At 37.6% G+C, this 18,332-nt stretch overlaps 1 protein-coding gene across 2 annotated transcripts in view; it reads left to right on the forward strand.

Moving 5' to 3' along the window:
* The window catches only part of agbl4 (ATP/GTP binding protein-like 4), a 251,446-nt gene that overhangs the window by 212,265 nt on the left and 20,849 nt on the right, over window positions 1-18,332 (forward strand). For both annotated transcript variants that reach the window (XR_001808379.3, XM_017407166.3), the window contains exons 7-9: window positions 5,996-6,085; window positions 6,837-6,951; window positions 8,157-8,268. Coding sequence is in view for 1 of the 2 variants with exons in the window: in XM_017407166.3 (XP_017262655.2) it covers window positions 5,996-6,085; window positions 6,837-6,951; window positions 8,157-8,268 (317 nt within the window). In the remaining variant the exon portion in view is untranslated. The remainder of the gene's footprint in view (window positions 1-5,995; window positions 6,086-6,836; window positions 6,952-8,156; window positions 8,269-18,332) is intronic.

An 18,332-nucleotide genomic window follows, 5' to 3' on the forward strand; every position in this document is an offset into this window, starting at 1 on the left:
AAATTCTCTAAATGTTGTTTCCAAGGAGGCAGACTGTTGTGTAATCTCTTGAAGTGGTCTTGATCAGTTTTCTTTAGGCCTTCTAAAGGTTTCTGAAGTCTGAAGGCAAATTGAATACAGTATAAATTAACATTCACAAATAATCAAAATCCCATCAATGACTTTTCTGCTATTTTCTGACTCAGAGCCATATCATTTACAACATCAGTCAGTGCCTCCTTCAATTCAATTAGCATTTCAACTTTGTCACTGCAAAATAATTGCTAATCCACTCATCTGTACGAGACAATACAGAATTTTCAGGGAAATTCTCATGAAACCGCATGTTGTTCCACTGAGAGGAGCCCTGACAATGACCTGCATGTCGGCTGATAGAGCATTACTCTCATCCTGAAAATCACTCTGTGAATAGAAATACATCTCAGCTGTCGTTGTCCAGACAAGTGAGCCTCTACAACAGTTTTCCTATCCATCCCTCGGTTTTGTCAGGGAGGCGTTGCGAAGCGATGCATTTTTACCCTGACAACCTGCTTTCAGTTCATCTGTCATCTGGAAATGTCAGCTAGTTAGGCAAGAATGACAAGTCATTTTTCATCAGAATAATTTTGCAGTGAGCAAAGCAGCCAGGTGTTGTTTTCCAAAAGAAAGGGCCTCACCTTCTCTGTAGAAAGTTTTATCTTTTTGCTGCAAAACAGCTGCTGGTGGCCATTCATTTTCATTGTGTCAACACATAAAATGTCAAATTGGGCAATAAGTTATCAGATCTTTTCTGCTTTTTATTATTTTTGTTAGTTTGATTGATTATTTTGAACACTTAACATTTAATTGTCCTGGATTTACCAGAGTGCTCTTTAAGTCACTATATTTGAAACAACATCTTAATAATTTGTTACAAAATTGATCTGGTCATTATTTCTTTGAGGTATTCTTGTAGAGAAAAACGTAAAAAAAAATGCTTTTTTTGTATTGATTCTAAATTTTTCTCTGCGCTCTTGAAGCAGCTTCACGTCTGTGTCGACCAGCTGCAGTGAGAGTCTTGCATTTATAGAACTATCTTGTGCTTTTACAAAACATTAAAAATGTATGTTTGTGTACCCTTTTTGTATTTCCAGCATCTAATCCTCCACCTAGCAGAGTCCCAAATGTCAGCTTACAATCATTTAAATTAATATAGTGTACTAAAATATGAATAAAACTGGGATCTAAAATTTGAAATGAGCTGACAAAAGTTGGTTGTGTTGTTCTACTGCTTTTTGCTTTGTCTTTTTATTTCCTTCCACTCTGTCTCAGTGTTGTTATTGTATCAATCATCATCTATATCCCTCTTCTTTCATCCGCCTGATTATTCTTTTTACCAGATGCATTGTGTTTATTCTTATTGCAGAGATGACACCAAGACTCTCTTTTATGACAATTAGTAATATGGCAGCTCTTTTTTCCATGCCCCACTCTCATCGCTCTGAGGGGTTAGTTGTGTAATGTGGGGTGTGTTCGGTGACAGAAGGTGTTTTATGAATGTGTGAGGAGGCCTTGGCGGCCCCACTGCTTCCTCACAATAAGATGAGCTGAATAAATCTGAAACATGCCACAGGCTCTTCGGCACACACACACACATGCGCACACACACAAAAAAATTTAAGTCCGGGACCTGGTCAGTTCCTGGGGAAGAAAACAGAATCATAAAACTCTTATCACTTTAGAGCTGCCTGCACTTCAGAACACACACACACACACACATCCTCACTCTGGCTCCTTTTTCTTCTTTCCTCCATCTCTCTGTCTGGGTGTCCTTGAGGTGGAGGAGGGATGGCGGGGGGGTGTGGTGTCAGTGGGGGCAGGGAGGCGGTGTGTGTGTGTGTGTAAAGGTTTGATGCTTGTTGGGCCTCACTCAGCTGGTCAGTACACAGCGCTGCCCCTCGTCCCCAAGGCTCTGGATAAATTCAACGTCAGTGACAATTTACAGCTCGCGCCCATCCTCGATATGACGCACTGAGCAGAGCGTGGAGCGTGTCTTGTTGCTGTTTCACCAAAGTGAGGCTAATTTATTACAGTGTAAAACCCACAGAGCGGAGATATAGGGAGGCCTTGGTTTGAGACTTGTGGTGTAAAATGCTTTTATTGTATAACAGTGTGTAAGAACCAAAGCTGTTGTTTATAAAGAAAAAGAGTGAGATATTTTATATTTCATCTGATTCAATGTAAATATTCAGATGTTATTTAGCATCCAGTATGGATGAATGTGTTGCCTTTCATGTAGAAAAGTTTGGACAACAGTGATATTTAAAAAGCAAGGAAACTCTCTCTCTTTCTCTGTCTGTCTGCTCAAATCAAATTGACTTTAAATATGGGTAATTACATTTAAATAAATGCCCTGTCTTAAAAAAGTCTTGACAGCGCTCCCTTTGTACTCTCTGAAGAGGAATGATGAAGAAGATCTCAGTTAATTACATCATGTCACAACTTATGAGACTGAACCCAAAGTTCCCCAGACTGCTGTCAAAGAAAGCTGACCAGCACAATCAGGACTGACCTTCAGAATCCATTTGATTTATGTTTTTTGGTTTTTTTTTTCACAAGCATTTTCCTTCTTGCTGGCAATTTACATATTTATCAGACCTGATCTTAGTTTGACATCCTTTAATTTTTTTTTTTCCTCTCGTCAAGCCTCGAGAGAATGAGCAGCAGTACTCTGCATGGCGCGGTGCCTGACTTTGGCAGGTGAGAAATGTGCTGAGGGAGCACTTTGATTTGAAAGTGTGGGCATAAATTTTGCCTCTGCTGCTTTCACTCATTCATTGTCACCCACCGCCTCCCCGTTTCCAGCCTCCACCCTCCAACTGTAGCACTTACCTCCATTTTTAAAAGCAACTCTTTCTCATCTCATTCCTCTTTTCCTAATTTTTTTAATTTTTTCTTAGCCATGTTTTCAGCTGTTGATAATGCACTAATGACAGGTCGGTAAAGACGGGGATAACTGAGAGGCAGGAGAAGGCACTGCTCCCAGCACAGCAGGGCTGCAATGATAGATCTAAGTCACAAAACTGTTTGGATGCCTAATATATGTAAACTATGAACAGAGTGTAACATATACACCAGAGGGAAATTACAGCAGGCGCTTCACATAAATCACATCTAGGTAGATCATTTATCAGACACATAATAGAAGCTGTACAAAATATAAACACACAAGAAGAGATTAAATCTAAAAGTGTAACTGAGCTGTATTATATTTAGGTGTTTGTCTGGTCCTCAACACAAGAAATAAACAGACATAAATAAAGATAGATTTTAAAAATAATGGAAATGTTCTAGTTTGGATTGTCTGATTCCTTGTAATAAAAATGAACAAATTAGACATGATCAAAAAGCCTATTTTTGTGTGTTTTTATAGATGATGCAGCGTGTCCATAACACTGAATTTAGCTTAGCTTTGACAACAGCACTTTTAAGATGCTGAAGCTCGTAAACAGCACGTGTTTTATTGGGAGGGAGGTGAAGGTGTGTGTGTGTGTGTGGGGGGGGATCTTAGTCCCATGAAGTGAATCATCAAAATGAAAGAAGAGGCCAATATTTAAAGCCATTTTGTTGTTGTTGTTAAGAGCAAACAAAATGGCATGTTTGGGTATGTATTCACTTACAATATTAATATTATTACAATGATTTATTTTTTCCTGCTATTTGGATACCTGAATAATCTTTCAAAGTTTACAAACAACTATTGTGCACAAGAGTTGGTCTCTATTATAAATTAAATATTTGAAAATGGTAAACTAATAATTCTCATAAAAAAAGTTGATGTTTCATGTTTTTGATTAGACAGAAATGTTCTCTTTCCCTCCTTCTTGGTAACTACAATCATGAAAAAATATATATGTGTTGAGGGGTACATTTTAGTCTCATTCCTTACCCTTTGTCTTTTTATTTAAACGTTTCCTAGCTTTATTTATTTATTTATTTATTTATTTATTTATTTATTTATTCACTTATTTATTCATTTATCACTTTCTGTCAGCATCCACCTGGCTGCTGATCTTCACTGCCACCTTCAGGCCGGGAGACGCTGCTGCATCACTCCTGAGACGCAGCCGTAACTTGACCCCGACCTTACGTGTTAAATGCCACTGCCACCTGAGCCGAAATGTGATTTTCCTGTACATCTAGCCAAGCTATAGTAGCTGCTTCCCGCGGGTTCCCTGCGGACGTCGGGTTGCCTATGGAAAAGTGGAACTTAATTTTGTGCTACAATGCTTGGCTGCGCACAGCCAGAGATACAGAGGAACGCGGAGATACAGGCGCGTAAACACAACAGCTACTTGGGGAGCGTTTGTGAGAGCCCTGAGGAGACATATTCACACAGACACTCGGAGAAACACACACAGACACAGAGCGATGTGGGATAAACAGTACATCCATTGTAAGCTGCAGGAGTCTGCTGGAAGAGATTGTTTTGATGAAGCAGCAAGGGCACACTAACACTGAGACTAAATGTAGCATGATGGTTGAATTCCCTGACAGTCAGAAGTTTGGCAGCTGCTTCTGCTTTGGAACACAACTTTTTTGGAAAATGGTTGCATGTCTGCTTTTTTTTTCTGTCTCCGTTGAAGCTTCTCACAGTGCGATGTGTGTGGGTGTGCATGTGCGTATGTCATGGCTGTGTTCTTGTATCACAGGCCTGTGTGGCCGCCTGGGGTTGAGGCCAAAGTAGAATTTCTAAGTGATGGAATTTCACAGCCACCGAGCACCCAGCGGCCAGCCGAACCGCAAGCACTCACATTTACAAGAACCGGCCTGCTCCGCCCCTCGGAGACTCCTGAATGGCAAACCCATTTGTCTCTGTGAAGGGCAGAGGCAGGAAAAAGCAAAAATAAAATCAGAGGCAGAGTACTTTAATGGAACAACGCTGTTTTTTTCTACTTTTGTTGTTGTTTACGATTCCTAACTACTCAAACAGACACGTGTACACATTTATGCACACATACACACTGCTCTGAGGTTAAATTGGAATTAAGGAGAAGGAAAGGAGCATAGCCTGTTGCTAATTAGCATTTTCTCTGCTCAGCAGAAGAGGGTGGAAGAATCAATAAGATATTAGGTTTGTGTATAGCAATGAGCCACACAATCACTTTCATCCATTAGCAACAACAGATTAGAGGAGAAACACCGGCCAAGAAAACAGCAAAACTTTGACCTCCATGGATTCAAACCAGTCTGGGAATGTAGAAAGGATTCTGCTTGTTTCTGTAGTGCTGTTTTTGAATATGAACACTGATCATCTTTAAAACATGGACGGAAACATTCAAGACTAGTTTAGCCTCTTATGTTTACAGGTTTTTTTTTCTACTTCTGGAATATATAACCAAAAAGTGTCTTAATTCAGCTTTTATTTTCCCATACCCACTACATCCTGTCCAGGGTCAAGGGGAGGGCTGCTGCCTATCCTAGTAAACACTGTGTGAGAGGTGGGAGTCCAACACAAAAACAAACAAGAACAATATAATGTCCAGTTAACCTAACGTGCATGTTTTTAATCTTAGAAGCAAAGGTTTCAAGAGAAAACCCACATAATGTAAATATCTCCACCCAACACCCACTACAGACTCAAAGGCCAGCGCAGAAGTCTTCACTCAAAGAAGACCTCCTTCAGTTCGTACCTTCTCCAGCCTGATCCTGACCTCTGCAGATGTATAATTCACCTCGACTGTTAAATATTCTGTGCAGAGCGTTGGTTTGATGTTTGATTCATGTGTCTGTCTGAAATTAGACGTCCAAGTCTAAATGTGTTTTGACCCAGCCTCTCACACAAGACATTAATGAGGTGGTTTTAACTTTAATTCCAAATTAAAATGGTCATGTTTTATTCTATATAGCTTTAATTGCTTTCTACGATGTTTCTTCTGCTTTGTGTACGAATAAACCTATGTTTCTGTCCTTTTTATCCCTGTATTTTCCTTTTTTACACCTTTTTCTCTGACACTCTTTTTGCTACTTTTTATAGGCCACGTGAATTCAGAAAGGGAGAAGAAACTGGTTTTTCTCACAGCTCGTGTTCACCCTGGAGAGTCTCCAGCCTCCTTCATCTGTCAAGGTAAAGTGTTTTTGCTCATTTTGTGTCATATCAAGCTAAAATTTGCCAGCCTTCTTGTAAAACATACAACACGATTATCAACCTGTAAATTAAGAGCTGTTTCTGTCAACACACTCAAAAGACAATCCCCGTGCAATTAAACTTGATGTATATTAAAGTTACGAAAACAGAAAGAGGAGCACGTGTGTTTACAAACAAATGTCTGGAAATAATATCTAGGAAAACAATTGGTGGAGGAGTGTTTTTGCTCCTGAGCTCCAGTGGCTCAAATCTAATAAAGCATCTTGAAAAACTGGAAACCTGTTGGGAAATTCTCTCCTCGTGCTGCCCAAAAACCGAAAAAACATCTGTCTTGTCTTTTCTGCCTTTTCTTTATTTAATTTGTGTGTGTGTGTGTGGAGGGGGGTATTTAGGTTTCTGTTTGTGTCTCAGAGTGTGTTTGTGCCTCATCATGAATCAGATGATTTGGCTTTAAGCCCGCCGTGTGCTGTCTGTTTTTCCAGCGTCGTCAGCTCCATTCCATTTGTATTGATTTAGGCTTGACGTCTCCTATTCCTCCCTTGATTCTGATGATGCCCCCCCCAACACACACACACACCACCCCATTCTCCATCCCAAACCCCAACCCCATCCCCTCGCTGTCCTCCCTTCTCCTTTTGTTTCTCAAAACTCAATTAACTGCCAGCTCGCCTTTGGTTTTCTTTTCAACTCTATTTCCTTTTGTTTGTGTGTGTGTGTGTGTGTGTGACAGGTGTCATTGACTTCCTGGTGAGCCAGCATCCAGTTGCTCAAATCCTTCGTGATCATGTGATCTTCAAGGTAGTCCCCATGCTGAATCCTGATGGAGTCTACCTGGGCAACTACAGGTTCATGCTTTTGTTTATTTATTTTTAACACCTTAGTAACTTAAATAAAACTCATTTATTTTATGTTATTCATCATCTGAAATGGGTTATATCCCCTTAAATCTACCCTGAGGACGCTTAATAAATTTATATGGCTAACAGCGGTGTATTTGTTAGGCGATGTTTGGCTTCGGGGCTGTTTCTTTACGCCGCCTCTCTGTCCATCCTCTCCTTCTCTCTGTCTTTAACACTGTTGCTGCAGCTCTGTGGGTATCCTCCCTTCTCCTTCCCGTCCTCATAATTGCCTTTTACTTAATAGGCTCAGCCCCCAGAATACTAATGCTGACTGAGATAAGCATCAGCAGCGTTTCCCACTGGGTTTGTGAATGCCATCTAGTGGTGATGTCCCACCACTGCTTTAAAAAAGCCTCTGCAGGGGTCCTCAGTTCCTCGCCTACAGTGAGTGACCGCTGCTTAAAAATGATTTACATTAGTTTGCTTTCGCAGTTAGTGGTGATAAGCTTCATATCGACAACAGGTAAATAGTGGCAGTCATCACCTCACCAATCACCCGTTCCCATTTATGGACATCGATGTGCTCTGTCACATTCTGTCTTACACACACACACACACACACACACACACAGAGATGCAGACACAACACAACCACCTCAGCAGGATACAGAGGACAACAGACTGGAACATGCAGAGCAAATAATCAATGGCAGTTAACCTGGGATGAGTATCCTGTTCATGGCTGGCTGCTCTCTCAGTTGCCCTGTAGTACCTGGGTAACAGTAACACCTACATCATTACCAGCAGCTTCAGGAAATGTCAAAGATCCACACGACAACCAGCGGGGCAGATCGGGCTGCATCCTTACATGTAAACATCCCATTATGGTAGTTAGAGACTGATGTAGGTGGAGCGTGTTTGGCTTTTCATCACCAACACGTCTACTGTCCACTTCCAGGAAAAGCTGGATCTTTGTTTCAAGACGTGTGCTCCCCCACCCCACCCTTCTCCTCCGTCATTTTCTGTGTGTCTCTATAAACTCCTGGAAGGAAGTATTTTTGTTCACAAGATGCAGACAAATTAGGAACTTTTTCATTTTTTTTAAATAAGACTGTTCTAAACGTGATCCATAATGTTGCTACATTTTTTAATGTTGCACTGCATAGGATTTTTTCTTCCCTAAATTTGTATGTGCGCGTGTGCGCGTGCAGGTGTTCCTTGATGGGCTTCGACCTAAATCGTCACTGGCAGGATCCCTCTCCATGGGCGCACCCCACACTGCACGCTGTTAAACAGCTCATAGTACAGATGAACCAAGACCCGGTGAGCATGCAAGCACAAACACACACACACAAGTTCATGTCTTTTATTTTGTCCTCAGCATCACCACTGAAGTGTCTACTGGTCCCAAGAAGGTTTTTTTTCTCACTGCTTGGTTCAGCATGTTTCTAAAATCTGTGTTTAGGGTCTGTGCACAGGGGAGCACGGGTAGGCTAGTCAGCACCTCCAGAATGTCAGCCATGCTCTCTTGGGCATTCAAAACATATAAGTGAAGCGAGACTTTGTGCTTTGAGCCTTCAACTCCACTGTAACTTTTTCTCTCTCTATAGTCTCAGTCTTTGAGGCAGAGGAACGCTGCACAGGCAGACCAGGGATTTTTCCCTCTCTGTTCCTGATGTTAATTATAGGCAGAGCGTCAGGTTGGTGGGATTACTGAAGGTCACTGTGTGTCCTGGGAATGCTCTGCCCTTTTGTACACTCCTCTAATCCTGATAAGAGAGGGAGCAGGCTGGGGCGGGACGCGGGGCAGGCCAGAGATGTGGTGAGGCGCGGAGCTGGCATCGGGCAGATTAACCTTTTCCCCAGACGCTGACACACTGATCGATAGACTCTGTCATGGCAGGGTGATCCACTCATGCCTGTCATTCACACACACCCTTACACACAGTCACACACATGCTTAGTGTAGACAAAGAGCCACACTCACAAATAAACACAGTTGCACACAGTTGCAGTGGGGTATGCACGAATAGATGGTCTAAAGTGGCTGAATTTATGTTTTTACCTTTCATTTTTGGTATTTTTCTGACCAAATAATGCAAATGTGTTTAAACTGTCCGTTTTTCAGCAGAGGCTTATCTTGTGGTGTCAAAAGACAAATCTAAAGAATGAAAGAATTTGGTTGTATAGCACTGATTTTTAATCACCTTCCACTGCCATAAGTTTGAGTTCTCTTGCTGAGTAAATTTGGTTCCCATTCAGCCCAGTATTGGACCATATGTTTCTGAGGTACACTCCCGCTGTTTATGAGCCCTCCATTCCCCCTCATAACAACCAGCCAATCAGCATTTGTCCCTCTGCAGCCCCTCTTTTCCTTGATAATTGCCTTCAGTTTTGCAGTTAATTTGGAAGCCTGAGCAACCTCTCTTCTTCTGTTTCTCTCCTGCCACAGCTATTTATTCCCATCAGACAAACCGCTTGTGTCTTGTGCTCTCAGATGCCAGTTTCAATGCCAACTTGAGCTGCTGCCCCCTCCCAATAATGGCCGTCTCACACAGTGGGCAACAGGTCTAATGAGGTGATTAGGGTTGGAGGGCTCTGATTGAAGACTTTATTAACAAGAAATCAGCTACAGCCAGAGCAAAACAGTTGAGGTAAGCTACAACGGCCCATACCACCTCTCAACTCTGTGTGGTTAATTAAAATAAAATATTTGCTTTAATGAGGTAGAATTTTCAGGTAATTTTCCAATATATCCCGGAAACTGTGCTTAAAGCTGCCTAAGTAATGATTAGGTAGCGACATCAAGCTTAACTGCTTTTAGAAATAGGGTAATGTTTCTCTACCTGGGGTCTCTAGCCTCTTAAGGGGGATGTCAAAGATTACGGAGGGTAGAAAACATTTTCACTGCACAGATATTGTCTAAATTATGCCACATTTATAATATTACCAACAATCTTTGTGAGCATGAAACACACACCGAACACTGTTGTTACACATCAAGGCATTTTGGTGTTGTCTGGATGAGTGTTTTATAAAACTGCACAAAGTTGAAAAACTAGTTGTTAACTAATCTAATCAGCAGAATAGATTCAAAAAGGTTTGGGCTGTCAGAGGACAGCCAATGTCACCAAGACCGACAAAAGATCAAATTTCAGGTTATTCTTTGTTCAGTACTGGAAACCTGTTGGAGACTGACTTCAGTATTTCTCTAACAGTGAAAAATAAACCCTAAAATTGATGAATAGAAAGTGTGACTGACGCATGAAAGTGTTGGAAATTGTTCATCGAAATCCAGAGAGCGCCTGTGGGTGTGTGTGTTTCAGTCTGTGTGGACTAGGCGGCAAGAAGAAGGAGTCAACTCTTTTTTTTGCTGAAAGCATAAAAGATCTCCCAGAAAACAAGGTTTGGTGTCTTTGGAATAAGAAACTAAAATCTTAGGTCAGAAATATTTTTATAAATTGACCCCATTTAAACAATGTAAAAAGTACTGTCTGAAATTGTACCGCCATTTAATTTAGCTTCCAAGAAGCCAATCGTTGAAGTGATACATGAGAATTGTTCTTCAGGTTTTCTGAAACACTTTTTTTTTAACATTGGTCATATTTTACTTAGTTTCAGTCCAGTCATTGTTGTAAATTTACTACTGGCACAATTTACCAATGTTGCCTAAATGCCTCTCTTGCAGCCAGCTGCTAGTTGTGAAACCTTAGACACATTTTTACCTAAAATATAAAGTTTCCCTCATCTTAGCATTTGAAACTTTACATTTTTTATTGATTTCTTTATTGATTTGTGAACAACTTCCTTTCAAGTTTAAAATATTTTTATTTATTTATTTTTTTATTCAGTTTATTCATTTTCATTTTAAAAACAAAACATCCACATACAAAAAAATGCAAATCAAACAAAAAAAAATGAAAGGTAGCAGAAGAAGAAAAAAATCTTATAATATCTGCCCCTATTTAAAAATAATAATAATAATAATAGTAATGATAATGATAATAATAATAATATCAATTTCAAAAATGGTCATAATCAAATAACATCAAATAAAACAAAAACGAAAATTCAACTCCTCAAACAGTAACTCCTACAATACAAATTATACAAATTCATAGTTTTTTAACAAATGAACTTTTATCATTCTCTTAAATGAATTAATTGAACCAGCATTTTTATAATCATAATCCAGACCATTCCATAATCTTACTCCTCTGACTGAAGTGCATTTATCCTTCAAGTTTGTTCTAATTTTAGGTTTTATGAATATTTCTAGTCCCTTGAGATTATAATTACTTATTCTCTTAACGAAATTTAATTGAATGTTCATAGGTAATATATTTTTATGAGCCTTATACATAATCTGCAAAACATAATAATCAACCAACTCATAAAATTTTAACAATCCCAATTCCTGAAATAATATATTTGATGGGTGATAGTAATGCTTTCTTGTGATAATTCTTACAGCTCTTTTCTGCAAAATAAAAATAGGATTAGTAATAGTTTTACATGCATTCCCCCAGACTTCTATACAATAAATCAAGTGTGGAACAATTATTGCATTATATAATATAAATAGTGCTTTATCATTAAATATGTCCTTTACTTTATGTAGTACTGCAATAGATCTTGATATTTTTGTTCTTAAATAATCTATATGAGCTCTCCATGTTAACTTTTCATCAATGATGACACCCAGAAACTTCACCTCACTGACTCTACAGATTTCAATACCATCAACTTTAAACGTACCATTGACAGTTCTCTTTTTATTACTGAATATCATATAATTAGTTTTATCTATATTTAACGATAATTTATTAACTTTAAACCAAGTTTGTATTTTTACAAATTCCGTCTGCATCATCTCCAACATCTGTTCTATGTCTTCACCCAAACAAATAAATGTAGTGTCATCAGCAAATAAAACACATTTAAGCAACCCCGACACATTCACCAAGTCATTCACATATAAAATAAATAACTTTGGTCCAAGAACAGAACCCTGAGGAACCCCACATGTGATACCACAGAGTTCAGATCTTATATCATTTATTTGGACAAACTGTTTCCTGTTTGATAAATAACTTGATACCCACTGTAGTACTGGGCCTCTTATGCCATATTTATTCAATTTTTCAAGGAGAATATTGTGATCAATGGTGTCGAATGCCTTCTTTAAATCCACATAAATACTGACACAGCACTGTTTTTGATCAACAGCAGTTGTTATTTGTTCTATTAAGTCCATTAGAGCCATTGATGTAGATTTATTTGCTCTAAAACCATATTGATTGTTATTTAAAATATTTTGTTTATCAATGAACTGGTCTAATCTGGTCACAAACAGTTTTTCCAAAATTTTTGAAAACTGTGGTAACAGGGATATTGGTCTGTAGTTTGTAAACATACATTTTTCACCACTCTTGTAGAGAGGAATTACTTTAGCTGTCTTCATATTATCTGGAAATATTCCAGTTGAAAATGATAAATTACATATATATGTAAACGGCTCAATAACACAACCCATTATTTCCTTCACAAACATCATGTCCATGTCAACCCAGTCTTTAGATCTTTTGTTTGCAAAATTTTTTACAATATTCATAATTTCTTCTTTGTCAGTTCCATCAAGAAAAATACTTTCTGTACAACCCATCACTGTATGACTTACAGTCTTGACTATTGGTATTTTAGCTGCAAGACTTGGGCCAACATTCACAAAATAATTATTAAATTCATTTACAATTTCATGCTGATCATATATTTCATTATCATCTTTAACAAAATATTGTGAAATACCTGATTTTGCTTTATTTTTCAAAACACTATTCATTATTTGCCATGTTGCCTTCATATCACTTTTACTTTTGTCTAATAAATCACTGTAATATTCTTTCTTATGCTTTCTTATAATCCATACTAGCTTGTTTTTATATTTCTTGTATTTATCTTCCGATTCTTTTGTTCTTAATTTCAGGAAGCATGAATACAAGTTATTCTTTTTTTTGCAAGCATTTCTCAACCCTTTTGTCATCCATGGTTTGTCAACGTCTCTCTTTGTGTAATTGTTTTGTACACAATTCTTTTCATATAAAGCACCCAAGATATTCATGAAAATATCATATGCTTTGTTTACATCATTAACATATACATCCTTCCAGTTTTGTTTTCCCAAATCATTCTTTAATTTATCCAAAGCCTTTTTTGATGTATTTATTATTTTTTTCTTGATTGTCACTGCTTTTGTATTATATTGATCATTTTTATAAATCATGAAAACGGGTAAATGATCACTTACATCAGTTGTTAAAATACCACCAATCACTTCTCCATTTGTTATGTTTGTAAAAATGTTGTCAATTATTGTTGCACTATGAGTTGTGATTCTGGTAGGTTTTAATATCAGGGGATAAAGATTTAAACTGTGCATTGAATTTATAAATGTACCAATATTATTTGAGTCTGTTTTATTCCCAAGGTCAATATTAAAGTCACCACACAAAATAACTGTTTTGTTACAACTCCCCACAAAGATGTTCATAATTTTATCTGTGAATAGCTCTATGTTTGATTCTGGTGATCGATATACACAACTAATTATTATGTTTTTAGAATTCTTATTTATTATTTCAATTGTTACTATTTCCATTATATTATCCATAATCAATGACATTTTATTAATTATTTTACATTTGATTTCCTTATTAACAAGTAGAGCGACTCCACCGCCCCTTTTATTGCTTCTGTTCTTGTAATATAATTCATACCCCTCAATGTGAATATTATTTATATATGAATCATTAAGCCATGTCTCTGAAAGTGCTATTATTGAAAAAGTTCTGGATCAGGTCTTGTTATTTAATGTAAAAAAAACAAAAGAAACACTCAATGGCAAGAAAATATTTTTAAATGTAAAGCAGAATTTTTTTAAAAAGTGTTTATTACCCTTTAAGTGCTACCACACTTTCTAACATATATAAGTTTGAGTGATCACCTGAGAAAAAAATGTATTATTAAGTCAGAGTGTTGTCAGCTGTATTATTTATTTTATATGTGCTTAACTCTAATATATTTGATGTAGACTGTTAATCAGATAAAACATACATCATAAAGTTGCTGTGAGTCATGAACATAAATCAGCTTCTAAGACTTTCACAATCACTCTGACTTTCTTTACTTCTTTGAAGTCCTGCAGGTCTATGCATAGGCATCATAAATCAGAGTCACATTGCCATCTGTTCCACAAAGGAGCCTTTTTAGTTTGAAACCTCATCACCCATTTGTGTGACAGGCACTTTAGTCACTCCGAATGATTCCCCCGTCAACGTGGATTCAGCAGCTCCCTCCTTTTGTTGGTGGAATAGTTTCCTTGTTCTGTTCAGGCAATAACTTCCAATTACTGACTGACTTCTTTGACAATTTCAATCCAAGTTTGTTGCAGAAGCAATCTACGCTGCATTGTATTAATGTCTGGAAATCTTCATTTGACCAAAGTTTCTGGAGATATTCAACAATGCTCAGAATATTTCTGCTCACCAGGATTAGTGCAAACTCTGCCTGAAATAAGAATTGATGTCATAAATCAGTCATATTTATTCTGACAGCCAGGTTCATTGGATGTTTTGTTAGTGTATTAATACAGGGAAGTTTTGCTGTTAGAGTTTGGAAGAGAGAATTACAAATACAGGAAATTAGATCAAAATATACACACACACATCCTAAGGTTATTACTTTGGTGATGAAAAGTGGACTATTTACGAGTAAAATTTCAACTAATAGTTTACCAAATGCACTATTTACTCTTGTAACATTTAAATTGCCCATTTCCTTTTAAATTAACCTCTATATCGGCCTTTGTTTTCAAATATACTTTCAATACTAAAAAAAAGTTGTAGACAGTTACAAAAGATATGGGCTTTAACTACATGGAATCTACCTGCATTGCTAAGAAAGAAGTAAAAAAATTAGGTGGATCATCTGACTGTGATGTGAAAACACACCTTCAGCCCCTCGAAGCCTTAGGATGCTTTTTTTTAAAATTATTTTTAATAATCTTTGTAAGTCAACTATAGTAAAAAGTGAAGTAAAGTCTAATTTATTCATAATTACATGTAAAAAAAAAAAACAAGTGAGCAGTGTATCCAGATTCATTGTTGCTCTTATATTTTGATTGTCAGTGACTCAATTGTTTGGGATTTATCATATACAGTATGTTTGCAGATACTATAAAACAACGACAAAGTCCTGTTTTCTTAGTCATATGAATTATTGAAACATTAAACAGAACTGGCATTCTGAGAACTAAGACGGAGTCTTTCCCAAAAGGAGACGCCATGTTCTGTTTTAATTTATCTTTAGGTATTTTTTTATTGTTATTCTTGTTTTGCTGCATTCAAGCATCAGAAGTACTTGAAGAAACTGTGCTAAAAATCACGACTTGAAACAGACCAAGAGATGTCAGACAGATGAACGCTGTAACATGACAATTGGCTGTAGTCGAAAACAAAAAGTTAGATGTTGTTGATCCCTAATCTGAAGTTTTAAAATAGCTTACTGTAATTTTTCTTTGTCAAAATTGTTTTAAGATTTGTGATATTTAGCTTTTTTTTGCTGTGATGGGAGGGACATCATCTTCACAATGTCTTTAACTTATATTTAAAAGATAAAGTGTATCCAGAGCTTTGACTTGCTTCACAACCTGCTTACATTCTTGTAACGTTTATAACTCGTATGACAGTCTACCCACTGTTTGGTGCTGTTAAATATGAAGCTTCGCCCCATTTGCTTTTGACTGCAGTATTTTTTTTTTTTCAAAATTCAAAGTAAAACATTTAGATTATTTTAAAAACAAATCATCATATTTATCCAACCCAAACAGAATCATTTCACTGCACAAACCAACAGAGTTTTATTGCCTATGTAGAACCCTCATTTGTCTTAATTAACCAAGTAAATCTTTCAGTGGGAGTCAAGCCAGTCCTCAAAAAGAGAAGAAAATACCTCTGAAAATACCTATTCCTGCCACATTTTGCTGGCTTTGTTGCCCTTACGGCTTCCTTAGCTTTCGATTTTAATGATCACTGATACCAAACGATACCTTGTTTGTATCTTACAGTCGTAACCAATTAAAATAAATATTAATGTCTGAGAATAAACACTGATTACAATAGCAATGGTTGAAGTTTGAAGGTAGAATATGAAATATTTGTGTGGTCAAGGTCATCGTGAAAAGGACAACTCAGAATTGCCTCAGAAGCAGGCTGCAAACTTTCTCTCATCCATCTGAGGGTAAACTCGCTTAAACTGTGTTATAAAATTCCATCATTTTACCATCTGTAGCTGAGCATTGGTCAGCAGGGAAAATGGCTGAAAGAGTCAACGATGCAAGGAGCTATAATCTGTTCCCAAGCCACCCTGTTGTTTGTTTTGAAAAGAGAGAAATGGACAGGGAGGGGGTGGGGGGAAGAGAAGGAGACCGAAGAAACAAATGGACCCATCTCCTTCCTAAAGCGCTGCTTTTCCAGCTCATTTATCAAAAGCAGAAGAAGAATTCTTTTTGATTGGCTGATTACCAGAAGCATTCATCACTGGCAAATGTATCCCCACCAGTCTGACACTGCCATTTTGGATAATTTGTTAAGAATGACAAAGAGGTCATTGTTTCCCTGGCTTATATTTGACCTTTTTAATATTAGAAAATTAATTTTCTATCTGAAACAAATGTATTAGGTTCTGTCACAGCACCTAGATGGATTCCTTTCCCTGAAACCTTTCCTAAAAGTGTCCTCCAGTGTCATCCCACCATTTCTGATCCATTTCTAAAATTTACAGCCAATTTTTCCTCATCATCCCTGCCTCGTTTCAATCCCTCCATCATATCTCGCTTTATTCTCTCTCTGTTGGAAGCTGAATTGTCTACTTTTCTCAGGAAGATCCAGATAAAGCTGTCCTACTTTTCCAATCTTTATGCTGTTTTTCTCACCTTGGTTCAAAGGCTTTGAACTGATCTTAAGTTTTTAACATATATCAAATTATTTCCCTCTCGCTGCCTTTTCTTATCACGTCTCTCTTTCCTTCTCCTTCGTGTTTTTTTCCCCCCGGTAAGTTCTGCCAGCAGATGTGACAGCTTACGTGTCTGTAACAGGCCGAAGCGGAGGGCTGCCTGTGCCCGTTCAGCCTGATTACAAGTCACCTCTGTGTTCATAAACAGACAAATACCATCATCAAATTTGGGAGCACTGTACAAAACTAGAGAAAGAAAGAAAGAAAGAAAGAAAGAGAGAGAGAGGGAGAGCAAATCAGATAGATGGAGACAGAAGGAGGCAGAGTTTTTGTCATTTACTCTTATCCGTGAAGCAGGTCATGCCATCTGCCATGTTCTGTCACTGCTGCATCATTTGAGGGTCACTAACCAGGTGCCTCTGTGACCAGAATTGGCTTCTCTAACTAATGCAAAATTAGTTGGAGTTTAACTTTGATTGGGCATTAATAACACGTTTTTCCGGCTCTTCTCTTGTGGAAACCGTGATGCTCTCTTAGTTCTACAAATCACACCAAAGTGAAGAATAAAGCACTTTCAAACCAAGGAGTGTCCTGTATTGGCAATAATGGGCAGCTTTCACTTGTTTCAACAGAAACAAGGAGCATCTAATGAGGTTAGCTGTGTTAGTTATACCACAACCCTTTATTGAAGAAAAACTTAAGAAACAAATTGCAGCCATTTTTATATATATTCTTTATCTCACATGGTTTTGTCAAGAGTTTGGATAACAAACTGGCACCAGTGGCGACGGGTCATTGATCCAACTGAAATATTCTCAGTAACTGTCAGCTATTTATTATCGTCCACCACCGAGGGCGAAATGGCAATGTTTCGCCTTCTGTGTGTGTGTGTCTCCATGTGTCTTTAGGTGTGCGTGTGTTTGTTTGTCTGAAGCTAAAGAAAAGTATCTCATGAACCACTGGATGGATTTTAATGAAACTCTCATGAAGTAAACATTGTTCGTACATCTTCAGCTGATTACCTTTTGGAGTCAAACCAGTTCAAGATGGCCGCCACAGGTACTTAAGACATTTGCAAGAAAGTCAGGTATGATATGCATTGCTTCAAGAAATACTTAGGTTTTAAAACATTATTGTCATTAAGCCTTTAATTTCTTTATTACTTTTATTTGGCCACTTTCTCAAATAAATTTTGTTAAATTGAAAATTTTTTGTCACAAACCTGCTGAGGCACCACAGTATTACAGGCTAATATTCCAGCACCCTCAGCTATGTTTGTAGTCTGAGTTATCTGATTTGTGTCCACATCTAAATCCTACAATAGTTTTTTCTGATAACATTTAAAGTATTTTCAAGCTGAAACAAGCTGTTGAATA

The sequence above is a fragment of the Kryptolebias marmoratus genome, linkage group LG24 (assembly GCF_001649575.2).
Source record: "Kryptolebias marmoratus isolate JLee-2015 linkage group LG24, ASM164957v2, whole genome shotgun sequence".
In the NCBI taxonomy this organism is placed as follows: domain Eukaryota; kingdom Metazoa; phylum Chordata; class Actinopteri; order Cyprinodontiformes; family Rivulidae; genus Kryptolebias; species Kryptolebias marmoratus.